This window comes from Saimiri boliviensis, chromosome 15 (assembly GCF_048565385.1).
Source record: "Saimiri boliviensis isolate mSaiBol1 chromosome 15, mSaiBol1.pri, whole genome shotgun sequence".
Taxonomy (NCBI): Eukaryota; Metazoa; Chordata; class Mammalia; order Primates; family Cebidae; genus Saimiri; species Saimiri boliviensis.
Genome location: NC_133463.1, coordinates 19,641,742 through 19,663,875, shown reverse-complemented (window position 1 = coordinate 19,663,875; position 22,134 = coordinate 19,641,742). Strand labels below are relative to the sequence as shown.

General features: G+C 36.0%; 1 protein-coding gene across 2 annotated transcripts in view; it reads left to right on the top strand.

Moving 5' to 3' along the window:
• ARFGEF1 (ARF guanine nucleotide exchange factor 1) overlaps positions 1-22,134 on the top strand; it is a 163,312-nt gene that overhangs the window by 106,118 nt on the left and 35,060 nt on the right. For both annotated transcript variants that reach the window (XM_010330735.3, XM_003942896.4), the window contains exons 20-29: positions 3,424-3,552; positions 4,790-4,948; positions 5,193-5,343; positions 11,428-11,518; positions 16,194-16,234; positions 16,329-16,498; positions 16,854-17,005; positions 17,144-17,316; positions 18,244-18,404; positions 19,672-19,802. In XM_010330735.3, the coding sequence (XP_010329037.1) occupies positions 3,424-3,552; positions 4,790-4,948; positions 5,193-5,343; positions 11,428-11,518; positions 16,194-16,234; positions 16,329-16,498; positions 16,854-17,005; positions 17,144-17,316; positions 18,244-18,404; positions 19,672-19,802 (1,358 nt within the window). The remainder of the gene's footprint in view (positions 1-3,423; positions 3,553-4,789; positions 4,949-5,192; positions 5,344-11,427; positions 11,519-16,193; positions 16,235-16,328; positions 16,499-16,853; positions 17,006-17,143; positions 17,317-18,243; positions 18,405-19,671; positions 19,803-22,134) is intronic.

The window sequence follows — 22,134 nt, the reverse complement described above, 5'->3', positions numbered from 1 at the left end:
GAATTCTGAATTTCTTTTGTGTTATCTTGAATTTATTTTTCTCAAAACAGCCATTTTGAATTCTTTGAAAGGTCACAGATATCTCTTTCTCCAAGATTGGTCCCTGGTACCTTATTTAGTTCCTTTGGTGATGTTATGTTTCCTGGTTGGTCTTGATACTTACAGATGTTCATTGACATCTGGACTTTGAGTAGTTAGGTATTTATTGTAGTCTTCTCAGTCTGGGATTGTTTGTACCCATCCTTCTTGGGAAGGCTTTCCAGGTATTCAAAAGGACTTGATAATATGGTTTAGCTGGGTCCTTACCCAGATTTCATCTAGAATTGTAACCGCCATGATTCCTATGTGTTGTGGGAGAGACCCAGTGGGAGGTAACTGAATCATGGGGCAGGTCTTTTCCCATTCTGTTCTTGTGATAGTGAACGAGTCTCACGAGATCAGATGGTTTTATAAAGGGGAGTTTCCCCACACAAGCTCTCTCTTGCCTGCTGCTGTTAATCATGACTTTGCTCCTCTTTGCCTTCCGGTATGAATGTGAGGCCTCCCAGCCATGTGGAACTGAGTCCATTAAGCCTCCTGTTCTTTATAAATTACCCAATCTTGGGTATGTCTTTATCAGCAGCGGTATTGCGATCCATGCCATATCTGCTTTAGGGGACACCCTAAGCCCAGTAACGGTGGATTACTTGCAGACTCTTTGGTTCTTGCAGACTCATAGAGGTATCGCCTTAGCGGTCTTCAATAAGATTCAGAAGAATTCTCTGGATTAACCCCCAGGTTCCAGACAGGTCCAGAGAGATACTATCTTGAAGTCAGAAACCTTAGAAATCTACCTGGTGTTCTATTATACTGCAGCTGAGCTGGCACTCAAACTATAAGACACAGTCCTTCCCACTCTTTCCTACCCTTTCCATAGGCAGAGGAGCCTTAGCCTGTGGCCATCACCACCACAGGCCCCTCAGGGAGTAATGCCAAGCTACTGCTAATGTTCATGAGGCCCAAGGGCTCTCCCCTGAGCTTGTCTTGAATGCTGCCAGGCCAGGACTCACCCTTCAGGGCAGTGGGCTTCCCTCTGGCCCAGGTCAGGTACCCCCTCCTTTCCTCAAGTATAAGGAGGAAGTCTTCTTTTGGAGCTACAAGCTGTGCTTGGGGGAGGGGAGCTTAGCCACCCCAGCTGGTATCTCAGTAGGTTATTTATCCCCCATGTCCACTGGTTCCAAGCCCAGCACAGCTAGGCCTTGCCTAGGAGTTGCAGTCCCTGTGGTCTAGATTGACTTTCAAGTTGGTTTAGGGCCCCAGAGCACTTTAGTTTATGGTGGTGTGGCTTGCTGGAACTCAGGTTCCTACTGTTAGGATGGGTGATGCCCCTCTGGCAGTGGCTGGTCTGAGTGCTTCCTTTGTGAGTGGGCATCAGCTCAGCTCAGTTTGCTTTTTTTTTTTTATTTGAGACGGAGTTGTGCTCTGTCACCTAGTCTGGAGTGCAGTGGCATGATCTTGGCTTAGTGCAATCTCTGCCTCCTGGGTTCAAACAATTTTCCTGCCTCAGCCTCCCGAGTAGCTGAAACTACGGGCACATGCCACCACACCTGGCTAATTTTTTGTATTTTTAGTAGAGATGGGGTTTCACTGTTTTATCCAGGATGGTCTCGATCTCTTGACCTCATGATGCACCCACCTTGGCCTCCCAAAGTGCTGGGATTATAGGCATGAGCCACCCCACCCGGTCTCAGTTTTGCTTTCTACTGTGACAGGATGGCACTGAGTTCAATGTAAAGTCTCACAATTGCTGCAGTGTCCCTCTCCCAAGTACACAGATTTTTCTCTCCGCAGCACACGGCCACTGCTGGGAGATGGGGGAGGGATGGCGTCGGTGATTCAAGACTGTCTTTCCTACGCTCTTCAGTGTCCCTTTCAGTGATATGAAGTTAAAAGCAGCTACTGTGAGTGCTCACCTGTTTCTTGGTTCTTATGAAGGTGTTTTTTTCTGTAGATAGTTGATAAATTTGGTGTTCCTGCATGGGGGATGATTGGTGGAACCCTCTTTTTGGCCCTCTTGCTCCTGCATATTATCCATTTTTAAGACCTTTTTAATGTGTTATCACATTGTGTTTCACGAAGGTTTGTACAGTTGTGAGTGCACAGTTTCGGTGTTGCCTGGATATTATTTAGTTGTAATTTGATAGGAGAAATCGTTGTCTTTGATTCCTAAAGGAGTTAAACATGTTTTTTTCACTGCCTTAAGAACCATTGTATTTCTTCTTGTATAAAATATAGCACAGGTTTCCAAATAGATACACTGTTTCTCCACAGAATGCATAAGTTGCTACTGTCATGTGGTACTTTGTAGTTTAGAAGTACTGCACTTAACATTTCCCACAGCTTCTCTCTGTAGTGGCAGTTCAGGTATTATAGATGAAAAGTAAGGTTCAGAGAGATTAAATAAGTGACAGAACTGAGACTAGCACCTAGGTTCTATGGCTTATGTTTCTTTGTTGAGAGATTTATAAACGTTTACTTCTCAACTTTCTGAAGTTTAGAAACAAATCTCTGGATAATTGTTTTCCTTAACAATACTAAATGTTTTATAGATCTTTTAGAAATTCAGTTGTAGTTTCTATAGCACACTGATAGAAACATTTTTCATCTTTATGGCTATATGGCTATGTAGTTTTTCTTCATGATGACCACTTAAAAGCAGTTGAATACTTTCACATCAAACATTTCAAAGTTATGTATTTTATTAGAATTTTCAGTGGCCAAAGAGTAGCTTCTTTTTTGCTTTGTGTTGTAACTTCATTCAGGATTCAAAGTTTTGATAGTAAAATTTTAATAAGTATTTGTTGTCTTCCACAGTGTATAATGGGAAGTATTTTATTGAACTGTTTTTTAAGTATTTTCCAACTGAAAACTAGAAATATCACTGATGTCTCAATATAAAATATTTAACTATTTTTTAAAAAACTAGGCTAAATGATGTTCAAGGAATGGGCTTAAAGAAAAGAGAACAATGTTGTTTGTTCCAACTAGGAAAATAATTTAAAGGCTCTTACTGGAAATAAAGTGTGAAATATTGCAAGAGACAAAGCTTACAAAGAGAGAGGAGTTCTGAATTCAGGGGTAAAACTAATATTTTTATGAATATTGATTATTTCCATTTTTTAATTGATGTGAACAATTTATACATGCGGTTCTTAAAATATGCTTAAGGTCCTCTATTGAATTTATTATTTTGCTCTCCCATTTATTCAAGCCCAGGCAGCAGTATATAGTTTTCCCCCTTTGTTTAAGAAAGCTTTCTAGATAACTGCCAAGAATTTCATTTCTTTTTTTCAGAACTTCTCCAACTCTTGTATGGTTTAAAAGCTTTGAGAAATATTAATGTGTTATAAAATTTAATTAAAATACAATTTTTAATTTTTGTAGTTGGCTTGGACACCTTTTCTGGCTGCATTCAGTGTCGGTCTACAAGATTGTGATGATACTGAAGTAGCCTCTCTTTGCCTGGAAGGTATAAGATGTGCAATCAGAATTGCATGCATTTTCAGCATTCAGGTAACAGAGAATTTTGTCTTTGTAGCCAGTTTGGAACATTAACTACTTATGCCATTACTATAGTTTAAATTGCAGTAATTTTTTATAGGTGACATTAAAAACTAATTTCAAGTTTATGATGGAATTTAAATGAATCTTAATGTTTAACCTTCTGAGAAGCTGTGATGGAAGTAGTTCTATACTGATCTGTCTAAAGTTTTTTTTTTTTTTTTTTTTTTTTTGAGACGGAGTTTTGCTCTTGTTACCCAGGCTGGAGTGCAATGGCGCCATCTCAGCTCACTGCAACCTCCGCCTCCTGAGTTCAGGCAATTCTCCTGCCTCAGCCTCCTGAGTAGCTGGGATTACAGGCACGCGCCACCATGCCCAGCTAATTTTTTGTATTTTTAGTAGAGATGGGTTTTCACCATGCTGACCAGGATGGTCTCGATCTGTTGACCTCGTGATCCACCCGCCTCAGCCTCCCAAAGTGCTGGAATTACAGGCGTGAACCACCGCGCCCGGCTCTAAAGTTATCATTCTAACTTTGGTCACGGTTTTTTTTTTCTCTATTGGAGATTAGCTATATAAAAAGTTTTCAAGACTTTGAATTCGTATGTTAATTTGAACATCTCAAACAATATAAAATATCTTATTGAATCAAAGTTCATACACAAAGTTGTATATGTTTTACACAATTTTATAACTTAAGCCTAAGAACAGGTTATCTTTAAGACATGTAATTATTGAATATGTAATTTTCATGACAAGTCATTTCTAGTAATTTATATGCTTTGAAGAACTTTTAAAAAAAGAAAAATTTATTTAACATTTAATTATGAATGCTAATGGCTTACAAAAAGTATAGCTTAGCTGTGGAGAAAAATAATGAGCAAATGTATAAATCAGGTTTTTGCTAATCTATACTGTATTCAAAACAAAAGTACTTAATGAATTATTTTTACTGTGTGAATTCATTGGTTATCACTAAAAATCTCATCTTGATTTGACACCACCACTGCCTTTGGATTTTAGAAATTTATGTCTTTTCTGCTTCATATATCATCTTGAATGAAAATAAAAAACTTCTGTAGAATTATATGTAATTCATGACAAGTAAAACTTACTAAAGTTAAAGGTTCCTGAACTTACAAGTTAAAAAATTACTAAACAAGTAAACAGAGTTTGTCAGTGGGGAATTAGAGGTTAATCAGTCTGCTCTATTTACAACTGTGTAAATATACTTTTCTCTTTTTTATAGCTGGAAAGAGATGCATATGTCCAGGCACTAGCAAGATTTACTTTGCTCACAGTGAGTTCCGGTATTACTGAAATGAAACAGAAGAACATTGACACAATAAAAACACTTATCACAGTGGCTCATACAGATGGAAATTATTTAGGAAATTCATGGCATGAGGTATAAGCACTTTCTTTATTTTCAGCTTTGCAATTTGGTTTAAAAATGAGCTAATGCTAAATATTCCATCACTGGCATGCCTAAATGTTTGGGGAGAAAATTAGTACATTTCAAATAAGTACATTTAGCTTTTTAAAATAATCTGTAATGTAGTCTGTGTTTAAATCCTAGCTGCATATATTTAAATCCTTTTGAAGATATTTTTAACATGGAATTTAACATTTTTTTCCTTTTTGTAATTAAGATTCTGAAGTGCATCAGTCAGTTGGAGCTGGCACAGCTTATAGGAACTGGAGTGAAACCTCGATACATTTCTGGAACAGTGCGAGGCAGAGAAGGATCTCTTACTGGAACAAAAGATCAGGCTCCTGATGAATTTGTGGGTTTAGGACTAGGTGAGAATTTTAAAAATTCTTTTTACGAAGTAACAAAAATTGTTTTTAACTTCCTCATTATAAGTCACTTATTGTAGTAATGAAATATAATTAGAGAGAGAAGATAAAATGCCTTTTGTCTAACCTTATGAGAAAAAGCAAGATGACGAGGGACCTAAATCTTTTTTGCCTGATCTGGTTTGCAACATTAAATGACTCTTAGTCTCAGGCCTCTCCGTGGTTGTTGGAGAAGGGTACAGTGTGTAGAGTGATTACATTACCTGCTTTCAAGACTAAGCAGGTAACTTGAATACGTGAAAGCTGGTATAAGGCAGTAGTTGGGGCAACTGGAGAAAGCATTCACATTCAGAATTTTTTAAGGCAATAAGCAGGCCTAAGCAGACTTTCCTGCCAGTATGAACCTCTCCCCATTCCTCTCCATGCATTCAATATGACCAGGAACTTCCACATTTAAGCCAATAGAACACATGAAAACATTAGCAAAAATGGATAGAGAAGAATGAAAAACAATACATTTTTTAGTCATAAATGGAAGGCGTTCCACCAAGGAAGAAACAGAGGTTGTTAGACTTTGACCTTAAGTACTTCTGGTTTTGAATTCTTCTGTATTTATTTTCTTATTATATGCAACTTTAGTTCTCTGAGATTTGATTTCAGCTTCTGCAGACTAAAAGTAATACCTAATCATAGAATTGTTAGGATTAAATAAGAATATATATGAATGGACTTAGCACAATAGCTGATATATTTGAAATTTCCAGATATTCTCTGTCCATCCCTCCTCCACCCCCCACCTCGAGCCAGTCTGGAGGCATTACTTAAAGAGGGCAGGAATTTTCTTTTAGTAATTTCTCTGTTGCTGCTAGCAGTAAAAATTTTTAGAAACCCCAAAAGAATTTCAAACGTCATAAGGGATTCATAGGAAAAGAAGTAAAAAGCAGCACCACGATATGGTTTCAAGTTGGACTGCAGAAAACTAGTTCCCAGTGGTAATCCGCTGAAGCCACTAGCAATGCAGTCTGTCTCTCCATGATAACATAGATGCTATAGTATTATAAGGACTGGGAGATGCAGGTGTAGACTTGATACCTTGGTGATCTAGCAGCAATATTTAGAACTGCCTGAGCACAGTGATTTATATAACTTGGAAGCCCAACTCTAATTTAGAACCGTAATTACTCCAGGGGATAACACAAGATGAAAACTATTTTCTGTCAAGGGAAGTAAGTGCACTGATTGATTCAGTGACTTTGAAAAGGCCTAGAGAATGTGGGAATGCCAAAATAATGACAAGTGTTAATTGCTGGGCCTGATTTTGGCAAGTAGGACTGTAGAATTAGAAAACATCAGTGGGATATCTCATCTTCTAGAAGTTTTAGTCAAACGAGAAATGATGATACTTGCTGATAATATTTACTGGTATACTTGAAAATGAATTAAAAGAAATGCACATCCAAACCATATTGAGATACCATCTCACGTCAGTTAGAATGGTGATCATTAAAAAGTCTGGAGACAACAGATACTGGAGAGGATGTGGAGAAATCGGAACGCTTCTACACTGTTGGTAGGAGTGTAAATTAGTGCAACCACTGTGGAAGACAGTGTTGCAATTCCTCAAGGATCTAGAAATAGAAATATCATTTGACCCAGCAATCCCATTACTGGGTATATAACCAAGGATTATAATCTGCTATAAAGACACATACACACATATGTTTATTGAGGCACTGTTTACAATAGCAAAGACTTGGAACCAACCCAGATGCCCATCAGTGATAGCCTGGATAAAGAAAATGTGGCACATATATACCATGGAATACTATACAGCCATAAAAAAAGAATGAGTTCATATCCTTTGCAGGAATATGGATGAATCTGGAAACCATCATTCCCAGCAAACTGACACAAGAACAGAAAACCAGACACCACATGTTCTCACTCATAAGTGGGTATTGAATAGTGAGAACACATGGACACAGGGAGGGGAACATCACACACTGGGGTCTTTTGAGGAGTGGGAGGGCTGGAGGAGTGATAGCAGGGGTTTGAGAGGTTCGAGAGGGATAACATTAGGAGAAATACCTAATGTAGGTGACGGGGGAATAGAGGCAGCAAACAACCATGACATGTGTATACCTATGTAACAATCCTGCAAGATCTGCACAGGTACCCCAGAACTTAAAGTATAATAAAATAAAAAAGTAATTTGTGTACTGTGCTACTTAGGTTGCAAGGATATGAGATGAACTGTCTTCTCCTTTCAGAAAAAGGGAATTTACAGAAAGATACACATATTGAGGCATAGAAATGAAAAACAGTTCAGGCTTCCAGGCCACTCTCAAGACCAGTAACACTTACTTTATGCTTTATTTAGCTTTTCCCTCTGTTATCTACTTCGCTTTTTAGTCTACACCATTCTCTACTCACTCCTGACTCATCAGGCTCCATTTTTGAGTCTACATCCTAGAAGGACCTAGTCTGTTGACTTGGCCCCTGTTGGGCAGAGCACTCTCATTGGGCTGTTGTGGTGTTTGTAGCAGCCAACCCATGTGGCAAATGACTACCCTTATCCCCCTGTGCCTACTTAGGTCAGACAGCAGATGTTTTCTTGAGCAGAATGTTTTCATCAGAAATGAAGCTAGAAGAAGATGTGGTACAGTAAAGCCAGTTTAGTCTGCATATACTCTCTCTCTCTCTCTCTCTCTCTCTCTCTCTCTCTCTGTGTGTGTGTGTGTGTGTGTGTGTGTGTGTGTATTTTTGTTTGTTTGTTTTAAACTAACATCCTCTTTTATTTTTTATTTTTATTTTTATTTTTTTAGAGATGGAATCTCACTCTGTCACCCAGGCTGGAGTGTGGTGGCGCAATCTCAGCTCACTGCAACCTCTGCCTCCTGGGTTCAAGCCATTGTCCTGCTTCAGCCTCCTGAGTAGCTGGGATTACAGGTGCACACCACCATGCCCTGCTAATTTTTGTTTGTTTGTTTGTTTGTTTTTTAATATAGATAGATTTTCACCGTGTTGGCCAGGTTGGTCTCGAACTCCTGACCTCAGGTGATCCGCCCATCTTGGCCTCCCAAAGTGCTGGGATAACAGGTGTGAGCCACTGCACCCAGCCATATCCTCTTTTATTAATGGTATCTCTGTGCTGAATATTCTGTGTAACTAAATTGACCACGTTGAGTATATATTTATCACACTTTCTGACTGATAGGAAAAAAAGTCTGTACTTTCACATTTTGGAAATATTAAGCTTTGTAATTAAGAATATTTAGTATATAATTAGATTTGAATTGTATGCATTTTTTTTTTTTTTTTTTTTTAAAGACAAGGTCTGGCTCTGTTAAGGCTGGAGTGCAGTGGCACAGTCATAGCTCACTGTAGTCTTGAACTCCTGGGCTCAACTTTTTTTTTTTTTGAATTAAAGTTGGTAAAATAAAAGCCTGTTCCAGGCTTTCACTGTGTTGCCCAGGCTGGTTACAGACTCCTGGCCTGAGGAGATCTTCTCACCTTGGCCTCCCAAAATGCTAGGATTACAAGCATGAGCCATTGCACCTGGAATGCATGCTGGTCTTTGAAGGGATATGTTAACATTTAAAAATTCAATGGCTTTGTCACATAAATGTTTAGAGAGTATTCACAACACATACTTTAAAAAATCTTATTTACCTTAAATATGCCCCCTCTATCAGAATTGCATTTCTTTCTGCTTGCTTTTCTACATTACCACCCTTCTAGATTCAGGTTGAATTAATATTTCATAATATGTGAAACCTTTCTATGAGCTGACACCCCTGTTTTCTTGTGTGCTTTTGAGTAAATTTGACAAAACTGGAACTCTTAATTTATTAAGGGATTTCACGTATTTGCGAAATGGGTTCTTTGGATTCCTAGACATTTTATATATTCTTTGATTTTTAAAAAAGTATTTTTATTAATGATTTTAAATTATATTTAAATGTAACGGACATATTTTGACTTGTGTGTGTGTGTGTGTGTGTGTGTGTGTGTGTGTGTGTGTGTATTTTGCCCTCCCCACAGAAGATAATATATTTCTTCTGTGGAAATGATATCTCGTTGATACACAAAGAAAGTTATCTAATGATTGGCATTGTTTTTTCTCATAGGTTTTTCTTTGTAAAATTCCTGTAACATGCTGTGCACTTCAAGTGTGCCTTGACACTATTTTTCTGTCACTCCAGTACTGTCACTTCAGGTTTCCATTCTTGTGCACTTATAGAAGTAAACTTCTTTCTTTCTGATTTCAATATTTGTTCTTATTTCAATATGTTCTCCAGATACTACCATTGTTACCTTTTGGAAAATAGATTGGATCATATCAATCTTATAAAAGATCTAATGTATTCCTGTTTTCAAAAGTAGTACATTAAACATAAGAGTCAAGGCTCTTCACATTCTAGTCTATCTTTCTAGCTTTATCTCCTACTACCGTTCTTTTCCCTTCTTCCCGGTGTCTGCCAAATCCTTCAAGTATGTGAAAACATGATGTACACTTGTGTGTTTCCATTACTTTATATAGCTGCCCCCCAATCCTGTGTCAGTTGCTTTTCTTTCTCCTCCGTTTTCTACATAGTTATCCTTCTAGGTTCAGGTTGAATTAATATTTCATCATATGTGAAGCCTTTCTGTGAGCTCACACCCTGCTCTTGTCCCTATCAAAATTAGTTCTATTTAGCAAACTTTTATTCTGTGTAATTAGTTCATTTCAGCCATGAGGTAATCATTGTATTGCATTGAAGTTCATTATAATCATATCTGTCTCTCCTCGTGTAAATTATTAACTCTGTGAGGGCAGGGGTTACATCTTTTTTCACATAATTCAGTTCCTAGACTAGCATCTGAGTTCAGCAGGTTTAAATGATAATATTTGTTATGTTTGCATTCAGAAGGGCATTTATTGAGTGGTCACTTGGGGCAAGTGTCTGTAGAGCACCTGCTTTGGACTTAATTTTGAGTAAGGTAGGGAAGTACAGAATTGTGTATTACCTGATTCCTAGCCTTAGGAAACTTTTTATGTGATTGTGAATGCAGCATTAACACACCTGAAATAATTTATATGAAACTATATGAAAGTAAACCTGATTTGAGTAGTACTTAGCTAAGCAAATGCTTAGTTCAAAGGCAGATGAGAACAATGGAAAGGAACCTTTCATTGAGAACCCAAATTGAGTTTTGGTAGGTAAGTTTTAGATAGTTGAGGGATGGCACATTTGGGAAAGTGCCTTAAATGCTAGGCTAAAGAGTTTATATTTTATCCTGCAAGTAACAGTAAGCAAAATCAAGGAGAAGATTTAGGAAATAATCTGGCAGCGGGGTGAAAAAGAGATTGAAGAGGGAAATAATTAGTAGCGGGAAAGTCAGTCAGGAAATGGTTTCAGTAATCTAGGACTGAGATTATGAGAACCAGAACTAGATAGGAATGGAAATGAAAAGATGAAAAACAGATCAAAAGAAAAATTGAGTGACTAGTTGAATATTGATAGTGGAAGAGAGGAAGGATACCAAAGGTGATTCTAAAGTTAAGAATTTGAAAAAAAAGAAAAAAGAATTTGAAAACTGGGAATATTGTTTTTCTCCTCTCCAATACATGGAACCAGTTTTAAGCGAAAAGATAAAGTATTCTTTTGAATAAAAGGACATTAGAAAATACAGGTAGAATTTTCAACTAACCTTAGACATTAAATGAGAAGGGAAGTCTAAATATTTGGAGTTGGATTCATCCTCAGAAGGTACCATTGCAACTGGGATTAGTGCTGCTTTTTTTAAACATTAAGGGAAATTGTATCTAATATCTTCAATTTTGTGATCTAAACTCACAGTGCCTCTACTTTGTGTGATCTTTGCAAACACAGTTTGTGACTTCTAACCATGTGTTATATACCACTTAGTAAAGTTCATTTGCACATTTTACCTTAATAAATGTCACTGGTGCCAGAAAAATTGTTCACCTAAAGCATTCTTTTATTAGGAAAGCAATGGATTTCAGAAACGTGTTTTAGAACTGTTAAATGTATTCTACTGAATTATTTTCAAACTGAAATGACTCTCTTTTATGTGTGGTAGTTGGAGGAAATGTGGACTGGAAACAGATAGCAAGTATTCAGGAATCCATTGGAGAAACCAGTTCTCAGAGTGTTGTTGTTGCTGTAGATAGGTAAGGTATTCATTTTATTCCCTATTCAGATGATTACCATTTCAGTTCTGTAGCATTTAGGTATTTGCTTATTGGTAAAAAGAAAAATTTCCAAAATCATTTTCCTAAAGTAATATAAGATTATATTTGTGATACGCTGTGATTTAAATTATGAAGTACCTATAATTTTGCTTTTTGGATCATAGAATATAAGATGATAAACAGTATGAAAATTTAAGTTACAATAGGTATTAGTGGGCATTAAGGAAATGGTAACCTTGATAAATAACACAAATGTTTTATTTTCTTGTAGAAAACTTATTTCCCTTATTATCCCTACTTAAAAATGTTGTCTGGTTTATTTTTCTGGATCCACAATAAAGACTGCATTATGGATGAAATGAAAGGTTTTTTCGGCAATTCTCATTATAAACGTCTTTGGAAAGGACTTCTGATTTGAGTAGTACTTAGCTAAGTACTACTCAAATATGTACTACTCAATATGAATTTATATATTATATACATTATCAGATATTCCCAATTTTTAGTTTGTTTTCTAACAGAAAACCCATAGTATGCTTTATTTACTACAGAATATTTCCAATTTTAAAATGCCTAGCATATAGGACAGTTGTCTCCTGTGGTTCTTTTAAATATTAGCTTTTTCTAGATAAATGCCCCCAAAATTGAAACAGCATTTTACAACACTTTTTTTTCTCCCCCAACTTGTGTTGGAAACTTTCAAAAACATAATTTGTACAAATCTTTCCTTGAGGGCCTGGAAACTCATGCTGATCCATTGTTTTACTTTGCTTCAGATAAAACTTTTTGCTCTAAGTACAGGTAGACTTAGAATGTTCAGTGACTACTGACCCTGGAAGTAAGTACTCAATGGAACTTTTTCCTTGAATTCTTAAAGTCCACTTGCTGTCCTTTTTTAAGAGGAGAGGAGACGTTTGCCTACTTTTTTGTGAAGACTGAACAAAGATTATTTCATACCTACTGTATAACAAACATGAAGGCTTGCTACAGATGAGGCACTTGCAAAATGCTTTACATTTAATCTTTTCTGTAACCTCATGAGATGGGTGCTCTTGTCCTTAGTTTACAAATGAGGAAACTGAGACAGAAAGAGATTAAATAACTTGCTTGTAATAAGCATGCATGCTAAACCTCTTCACCTTTCGGCCTACATGTACTACTGCAGAGCCATGTAATAGTTCTTTTGCTACCTGTCTAGCTTTCTTCTAAATGATTTTCTTGCCTTCCAGAAAAATCATCTTCATTGTCATTTTGAGAATCTCTTCAGGCATTATAAGAATCTATTCAGGCATGATTCAACATGTTATCTACTGTTTCTGCTTTTATAATATTTTTTATGACCACATCCAGTTCTAATTTATCTTCCTATCACTGTTCGTTATAGAAGAACATGTTACTCATTTGAACAAATTACATGACTCTTTGTTTTAATAATTTATGCTATTTCAGAGGAGACTTAGCCTAAATTTTGTTAGTATTTTGTCATCACAAACTTGTCATTGCCAGATACTTCTAAATATACAGTGTTGAATTCTATATAAAACATCAGTATTGCAAGTTTTAGCTTATAGTGAAAACACCAAAAGTTATCTATATGCTCTCTTATAATGTTGTATTATTTTTAGGTGGCATATTTCACTTTCCCATTAAGGTTTTCCTGAATATATGAGTTTATTTTTATATCGTTATGTTCAAACTTTGGTCCATAACCCAACTCTGTGAGATAATCCTGGTAGTAAAGACAATAGTGAAAATAGTGTCAGGCATCATCCTGCGGAGTTCTGTACTTATCCAGCAGTCATTTAGGCCTATTGTTCTGTCCTGTCCTTAGGCCTATTGTTCTGCATAATCTGTTATTATAAGTATAGGAACTAAATAAGAACAAAAATAATTTTTGTATGTTTAATTCTTTATAGTTTCTGGTTTATTAACCAACAGAAAAAAATAAGCTTTTATTACAGACTTTAAGGTGATAAAATGTTCTAATTATCTACTTTTGTTTTAGGAATCTTGTATTACTAGAATGTAGGAGAAGAATATTGGGCACTTCAGTCTGGGGATAACTGATCCTCTAGCATTTGCTAGGATAGAATTTTCTGTGCATTGTTAAACTAGACCAACTTCATAATGAATATTTCTAAGCTATGCAGGGGATAGACTTTGTCCATTAATGGTTTATTTCTAACAGCTAAAAAACAGTTTTTTAGCATTATAGTTTTTCTTTTGATTGTTTTTTATATGTACCAGATCCAGTTATAAACTGGCTAACCTCACCCTTTGGAATATTGTCACCTATCATAAAACATGTACAGCTCATCCCAACTTCGGTTGCTTATAAATACTTTTCAGTTAGGCCTAAGAAATAAATGTTACCTCTGATAAATTCACTATGAAAAAAACCTTTTACAGGTATAATAATGTAGGCTGCTTCTGTATTGCATACAGTTTAAAAGTTGATTTGATCCAAAATCTACAAAAGTTTTGCTAGCCTTTTTTTGTTTTTGCATCTGTATTATAATGTGATGAAGCAGTAATCTTACCAATATTTTCCCTACTAATGTTTTTTAAAAATCACGTCTTTTAGTATTAGTAAACAAGGTAGGTTATCATGCTTTTTCAGTCCTTTGCTTTTTACATGGAAAATATAAAATCCATTCCATAGGCTGATTTTGCCTTAGTATATTAAGGCTTGACTTTAAATGCCCACACAGACTGCTCTACCATATGGGTTTATCATTAGTAGAGCATTGCTAGAAATAGAGTGACCCCCTCAGAGACTATGGAAGTGAGTAAGAACTGGAATGCCCTTTCTCAGAATGCATGCTCCTCCGACCTTCCATCATCACGCCAGTTCACAGAATCCGTCTTTCTGCTGATGATAGTTCTTTCTCCTGTTGCCTTTGTTCTCCATTATTTCAACACCTTTGGAATCTGTTGCTTCCTTTCCCTGTGGTTCCATCTCTGCTTTTGTTCTTTCTTTACCCCTCTACTGTGTGTCATTTGCTTTCTTCTCAGTTAAAAACTCTTTTTCGTTGTTTTTGTTTTTGTTTGTGTGTCTTTTCTTGTTCTCCTATACTATTTACTTTTGACTCTATTCATGGTATGGCTTGCTTACAGCCATTGCCTTCCGTGAGAATACCTCTAGTTTAAGAAATCAGCTTACCAAATTGATATAGTCTAGCAGTTTTTATTTGTGTTAATGTGAGAGTTTTATAGACTTTGTATATCTTTAATTTCTGGGTCCAGTCTAATCACTGGATTAAATGGGGCCATATTACTTTTGATTTCCCCCCCACCCCAGATTGTGTTTTCTGCCAGATTTTGGAATTACTGCTTCATTCTGCTGACAAGAATAATATAGAAAATCTTAAAACATTTCTTTAGGAGGAACTCAGATTCTGAGTCATCATGTTACCAGTTTCTAAACCTTTTCCTGTATTGTTTTTCACTCATTGCCAGGACACGTAGACAGACATGCAAAGACACTAGTGTTAAATAATCATGATATACTCAGAACATTTAGATTGTGACAGTAGGAAAAAATGAGAATATATTTAAAGGGTTAAATATATCTTTGCTCAGGTAAGTGTGAGGCAATATAGAAAAGTGGTTAATATGATAGACTCTGTAGTCACCCTGTCCTGGTTTGAATCTTGGCTCTAGCACTTGGAAGTTCTGTGACTTTGAGGAAATTATTAAATATATTTGTGCCTCAAATTTCTGTATTTATAAAATTGAAGTTTTAATAGTACATGCTTTATAAGGTATTTGTGATTATCAAATGAGTAAATATTTATATTACACTAGAAAAGAACTCACCTTGTGATTCGTAGCTATTGCGGTTATTACTATGACTTCTGTGTTTAATATTTGGCCTGCTTCTGCCTTTAAAATTTCCTTTTTATTATGCAAATCATATTTTGTGCATTGTAAGTTGAGAAATGTCATCCTTCTTGAAAGTGATGTCAAACTCTTGGTTACAAATCCAGAATATGGGTTAAAACGCAGACTTTAAAAAAGGAGGACTAATGTGTTTATGCTGAAATATTTTATGAAACTTTGAAACAAGAAAGAGCTCAGCAAAGAAGAATGGCAAACCTGGGGAGTGTTAGCTTAACTCCAAACATTTGAATGCCTTAAGGAAAGGGATTTGGCCAGTTCTGGGGTAAACTGAGACTATTTGTAAGGTTGTATTAAATAAACTTTTAGTATAAATGAACTTTCTAATCAAATGTACTTTACTGGTAAAAATAAGTAGAGTTTTTCATTTTAAAAACTTGTTTAATGCTAGTCAATCAGGAAAGAATCTGCAGTGTGCCAATTATTTGTTTTCCAAATTAATATTTTCTTATTCTTAGAATTTCATAAGATATCTATCTGGGATTTGTAAATCTAATAAAATTACAGCAATATATACTTACTGCAGTAATAATACTGCATGCAAACTGATTCATGTGGAGTAGAGGTGGAAGGGAGGGAGAAACATCCAGACTGCACTTGTTACTAAACAAAATGATGAAAAATACTCGTTTGAGTACTCAATGTTTTATTCCTTTAAAACATAAAAGTAGCTAGTGCCCCATACTACTTACTTTTCAATTGAAATAAGAGCAATAATTTATAAATTTTTTAAATAATGTTTTATTTTCCCTAGAATATTTACAGGATCTACAAGGCTAGATGGTAATGCTATTGGTGAGTCTGTGCATTTATTCTACTTCTAAACTCACTTTGGGCTAAAATAACTTTACCATTGAGCTAAAGAAATATAAATATATTTGTATTACAGTGGATTTTGTCCGTTGGCTTTGTGCTGTGTCTATGGATGAATTACTTTCCACGACACACCCGAGAATGTTTAGTCTACAAAAAATAGTAGAAATATCATATTACAACATGGGAAGAATAAGATTGCAGTGGTCTCGAATTTGGGAAGTTATTGGAGATCATTTTAATAAGGTATTTGAATAACTATGGTATTCGTTTACATTTGTAGTATATTTTTTGTTTAGAATTTTCCTGTAATCGCATTGAGCCTTTTTTCCTTCCAAACAATTATTTACTACTTTATAATAATTAATTTTAGAAAACCTTGTGAATGGTGTTTTTCTTTTTAGAAATGATTGCTCTGGGTTTTAAGAATTTGATTTACAAGCCTGTTTTTGAGAAATACTGTACCATGTTTAATGCTTAATTGAAAAATCTTAGGATTTACCTATCTATGCTGTTGTATACTTTTTCTAAGACAAAAAAATAATTGTAGATTTTTACTGCTAATACTAATTAGCATCTTTTATTGCTCTTTCCATTACAGGTTGGGTGTAATCCTAATGAAGATGTAGCGATTTTTGCAGTGGACTCCTTGAGGCAGTTGTCAATGAAATTCTTAGAGAAAGGGGAACTTGCTAATTTCAGATTCCAGAAGGATTTCTTAAGACCTTTCGAACATATAATGAAACGGAACAGGTATTCTCATTGTTGAATTGCTTAATAGTAGGAAGATCTTGTTTTCCACAGGAGGGAGAAAAACAGAAGAAAGGCAGAAGAAACTGTTGAGTTTCATCTGCTAGACTATCCAAGCAATTTTATTATTAATATTTTTAGGTCTCCAACAATTCGGGATATGGTTGTACGGTGTATAGCACAGATGGTTAATTCTCAAGCTGCTAACATTCGATCTGGATGGAAGAACATTTTCTCTGTGTTTCATCTAGCTGCATCTGATCAAGATGAAAGCATAGTGGAACTTGCTTTCCAAACAACAGGGCATATTGTCAGTGAGTATTCTCTTAGCTATGTTCACGTAAAAAGAAAAAAAAACCTTCATGTGTTCAGAAGATGCTTCAAGTAACAATAAGATTATGGCCTTTAAGTTTACCAAGTTTTGTCTACAGAAGCAGAGAATAAAGTTTATTATTATTATAGTTAACATTAATTGAGTATTTACCGCAGGGCAAATACTGTATGTACTTTTCTAGTAATTTCCTTTATCTTCACAATTAAGCATCTTTATTTTCTCTTTTTTCAAAATAGATTAGGAATCTCAGCTCCAGAAAGGTTAAGCAGCTTATGTAAGGTCACAGAATTAGTGATAGAGCTGGTCTTCAGACCCATGGAGTACTAAAGCAAAGCCTTTATTTTTGACCAGTACATTGCACAGCTTTCTTCAAGGTATCCACTTAACTTTAAGGGGGACTGACTAAAACACTAAGATTATAAGCCTGTATGACAGTGATGACCATCAACATCAAGAATCACAGCATCATCATAGCTATCATTTATTGCATGCTTGCTTAACTATTTCACTAAGCACTTCACTTCTACATTATTTTGTGTAGTGCTTACAGCTGTCCTTTGTATATTATGACTATTTCCATTTTATAGATCAAGAAACCGAGATACAGAGAGGTCAAGTAATTTTGTATATTCATTCAACCAAAGTTAAATCAGTATCTACTGGGTACCAGTTACTGTTTTAGGTGCTGTGCTTATAGTGTAAACAAAACAGACAAGTTTTGATATTCTCACCACTCAAGGCAGTCAGGTAAGTGATAAAGACAGACTTGAACTTCGTATCTATTGGAGGTCAGAGCCTTTAACAACCTCTAAGGAAGTGCATTACATCTAGAGGTTGGAGTATTTTTGGTACAGCTAAGAATAATTGAAAAATTATAGTAATATTGATACATTTTTCTCTATTTCAGCCCTTGTATTTGAAAAACACTTTCCAGCAACCATTGATTCTTTCCAGGATGCAGTAAAGTGTTTGTCTGAATTTGCGTGCAATGCAGCTTTCCCAGACACAAGTATGGAAGCAATTCGACTTATTCGCCATTGTGCAAAATATGTGTCTGATAGACCTCAGGTATAGCGTCATTTAGTAAACAAAATTTTGCAGAATATTTCTTTCCAGTCTAAAATCTAAGTTTGTTTGGAAATTGAGGGTATATGAAGCAAATAATCTGAGCAGCCTGATTCTGAGTTAGGACGGTTAACGATTGTAACTAACCATTATTGAAAGTGTCAGGTATTTTTCTGAGTGTTTTCCATTAACTAACTAACTTTTTAAATCTTCTAATGACTTTATGTGATAGATAATGTTATAACCCTGTACAGATAAAGAAACTGAGGCACAGAAATGTTTGAAAATGTGCCCATAATATCAGTGCTAGTGAAGATAGGGTTTGAGCCCCCAGCCTGTGTTTCTAACCAGTCCCTACAGTGCTTCTTGTCTGTCTGTGCTGTGTAATACTGGAGCTGACTGACTATGGAGAATAGGCTTAAGCTTGGAGGTAAAAGGTTGAATTGAAAATCTAGCCACCATATTTAACTTGCATATTTGAATCAGTCTTTGCAGCTATCATAAGAGAAAGTGTTGTAGCATAGATTTGGTGGTAAGATTTTATTCCAAGGTGGGCATGGTGGTTCATGCCTGTAATCCCAGCACTTTGGGAAGCTGATGTGGGCAGATCACAAGGTCAGGAGATCAAGACCATCCTGGCCAACATGGTGAAACCCAGCTCTACTAAAAATGTAAAAATTATCTAGCCATGGTGGCGTGCGCCTGTAGTCCCAGCTACTCAGGAGGCTAAGGCAGGAGAATCGCTTGAACCTGGGAGGCAGAGTTTGCAGTGAGCCGAGATTGCACCGCTCTACTCCAGCCTAGCAACAGAGTGAGACTCTGTCTCAAAAAAATAAAAAATAAAAAAAGATTTTATTTCATACTGACATGGACCAATCAGGTGCTTGGTACTTTTTAGATAACGCCAACTCATTTCACCTTCATACTTCCCTAGTATGGTTAATGTGGCTGTGTGTGGTATCATAACCATTTAAGTGACAAAAATGGAAACCTGAATTAAACTGGCTAATAATGCAGAAAGCTGGTGACAGTTGAAGGTAAAGCTAATTTTTGGATTCTAGTCCAGAGTTCTTTGTAGGTGTTACACTTTGCTTGCTTCAGTGGCACATACACTAATATTGTAGGCAGTTATGGTGTCTATTTTATATAAATTATTGTTTATTAAATTGCTCACTGGTGATTTATAGAACATTTCAATTATTTTTTGAGAAGCTAATATGCTGAATGTATAGGTGTTATGTTTTGCCTTACCCTACCTTTTTTCTTGAAGGCTTTCAAGGAATACACAAGCGATGATATGAATGTGGCACCTGAAGACAGGGTGTGGGTGAGAGGATGGTTCCCAATTCTCTTTGAGTTATCCTGTATCATCAATAGATGCAAATTAGATGTAAGAACCAGGTAACAATCTATATTTGTAATTAAAATTTGGGATTTATTTTGACTTTAATCAAATTAACTCTTGTTTATAAATACAATATCACAGTTAAAGATCATAAAATCAAGTGTTTTGTCAAATACATTATTATTAGGTAGGTATATTTTTAAATATTTTAAAATGTTAAATAGTGCAAAATAAAAGTGGAAATACTACATTATTTTTAAAAGTTTTTATTATAGCCTCCATTTGATTTTAGCGTGTAAGTTAATTTAATGCTTTAAACATTCTGTTTTTTCATATATTTGTTTCCAGTCATAAATTGAAGTTAGTGGCAAAATTTATTTCCTGATGAATAAGAGAAGAATTTTTAAATGCACATCCTTGGGGGGGTTTTAGGTAAAGAACCATTTCTTTCTGAAACCTGGTCAGTAACGTAGTTTGGAATAATACAGAACTATTCAAATAGAATGCTTTAAAAAGTATATTGCCAATGAAAGACTAATATGTACATTTAGTCAGTGTGTAAAGGAACTACATGGATGTTAACGTAACTGGCCAAGTGCTCAATCAATGTACTGTTCTTAGGCCACAGCTCACGTGAATCCTATAGTAGTATTTTGTACCCTTTACTTTGCCACTAAAATGGCCAACTTGTGTGTCCTGATATCTGTCAATGTTTAAACCCTTCATGAGTTCAATTTTATGGTAAACAAAGTCTTTTAGGAATCTTTCCTTGTTGTTAGGAAGAACCTTCTGTTACTTGGATGTGTAATTTTATCGAATTTTTTGAAATTCTAAAGGTAGTACAAAATGAGTCTCTTCTTTCTCATCTTATGCCAGAACCACACCTGTACCCCACCAAGGTTAAATTTGACTTATATCCCAAGAAATTTTTCATTTTTATAGCATTATTTGTTAAAACAGAAATTCTTATCAAATAGATAATTCAAAGTAGGACTTAAACCTTAGGGATTTGTCATGAAACTTAGTAATTATGAGAGCACTATAGAACATTTTATTTTATATTTAGACATGATGGATTGTTTATCAGTGGACCTATTAAGAATTTGTTAAAATTCAAGATAGCCCCATTTCAATTGTCCAGCTACCTCAGTGGAGTGGCTAATATGTCATGACTAGCAGGTCATGAAAACTCAGCACCCTCTCCCCTCACCCTTATTTATTTGTAGAAGTCTGTTTGATGGAGGATCCACTTGCTTTCTTAGCTTGCTGTTGCTTGGCACAGTGGTACCTTGTTTCTCACCATATTCCATGTTCAGATTATGGGTAGATTCTAATTGTTAAAGAAGATGTGTGTGTTCTAGTTAGTGAAGGAGATGGAAAAGATCAGTAAACTTTGTCCAGTGATGGCCTTTGATTTTCCTGCCTCATCCCAGGATTTGTATGGAGCTGCTGTTTAGCTTACATTTTAAAATGTGATCCAGATGCAGTGGCTCACACCTGTAATCCCAGCACTTTGGGAGGTCAAGGTGGGAGGATAGTTTGAAACCAGCCTGGGCAACATAGTGAGACCCCATCTCTTTGAACAAAAAGTTAAATGGACATGGTGGGCCATGCCTCTAGCTCTTGCTGCTCATGAGGCTGAGGCAGGATTGCTTGAGCACAGAAGGCTAGGGCTATGGTGAGCCCTGATCACACCACTGTACTCCATCCTAGGCATATTTTATGACAAATCCCTAACATTTAGTTGAGACTCTCTGTCTTTAACAACAACAACCAAAAAAAAGTGCAGCACTATAATTTGTATAACACTGTGGTTAGAAAGAACATTTTGTGTGCATTCTCATTTGATTCTTGCAAAATTCTCTAGATTTAGGGATAAATAATTAATGTAAATTAGTCTCAAATATAGTCAGGCATCATCTAATGACAGGGATATGTTCTGTACAACACGTTACTAGGCAATTTCAGCATTGTGTGGACCTCATATCATGTACTTACACAAATCTAGATGGCATAGCCTATTGTTCCATGGGTACAATCTGCACAGCATGTAACTGTACTGAATACTGTAGGCAGCTGTTAACACAATGATGTTTGTGTATCTAAATAGACTGGGTGCAGTGGCTCACATCTATAATCCCAGCATTTTGGGAGGCTGAGGTGGGCTAATTACCCGATTTCAGGAGTTCAAGACCAGCCTGGCCAACATAGTAAAACCCCATCTCTACTAAAAATACAAAAATTTGGCCAGGCACAGTGGCTCATGCCTGCAATCCCAGCACTTTGTGAGGCCCAGGCAGGCGGATCATCTGAGGTCAGGAGTTCGAGACCAGCCTGGACAACATGGTGAAACCCCTTCTTTACTAAAAATAAAAAAATTAGCGGGGT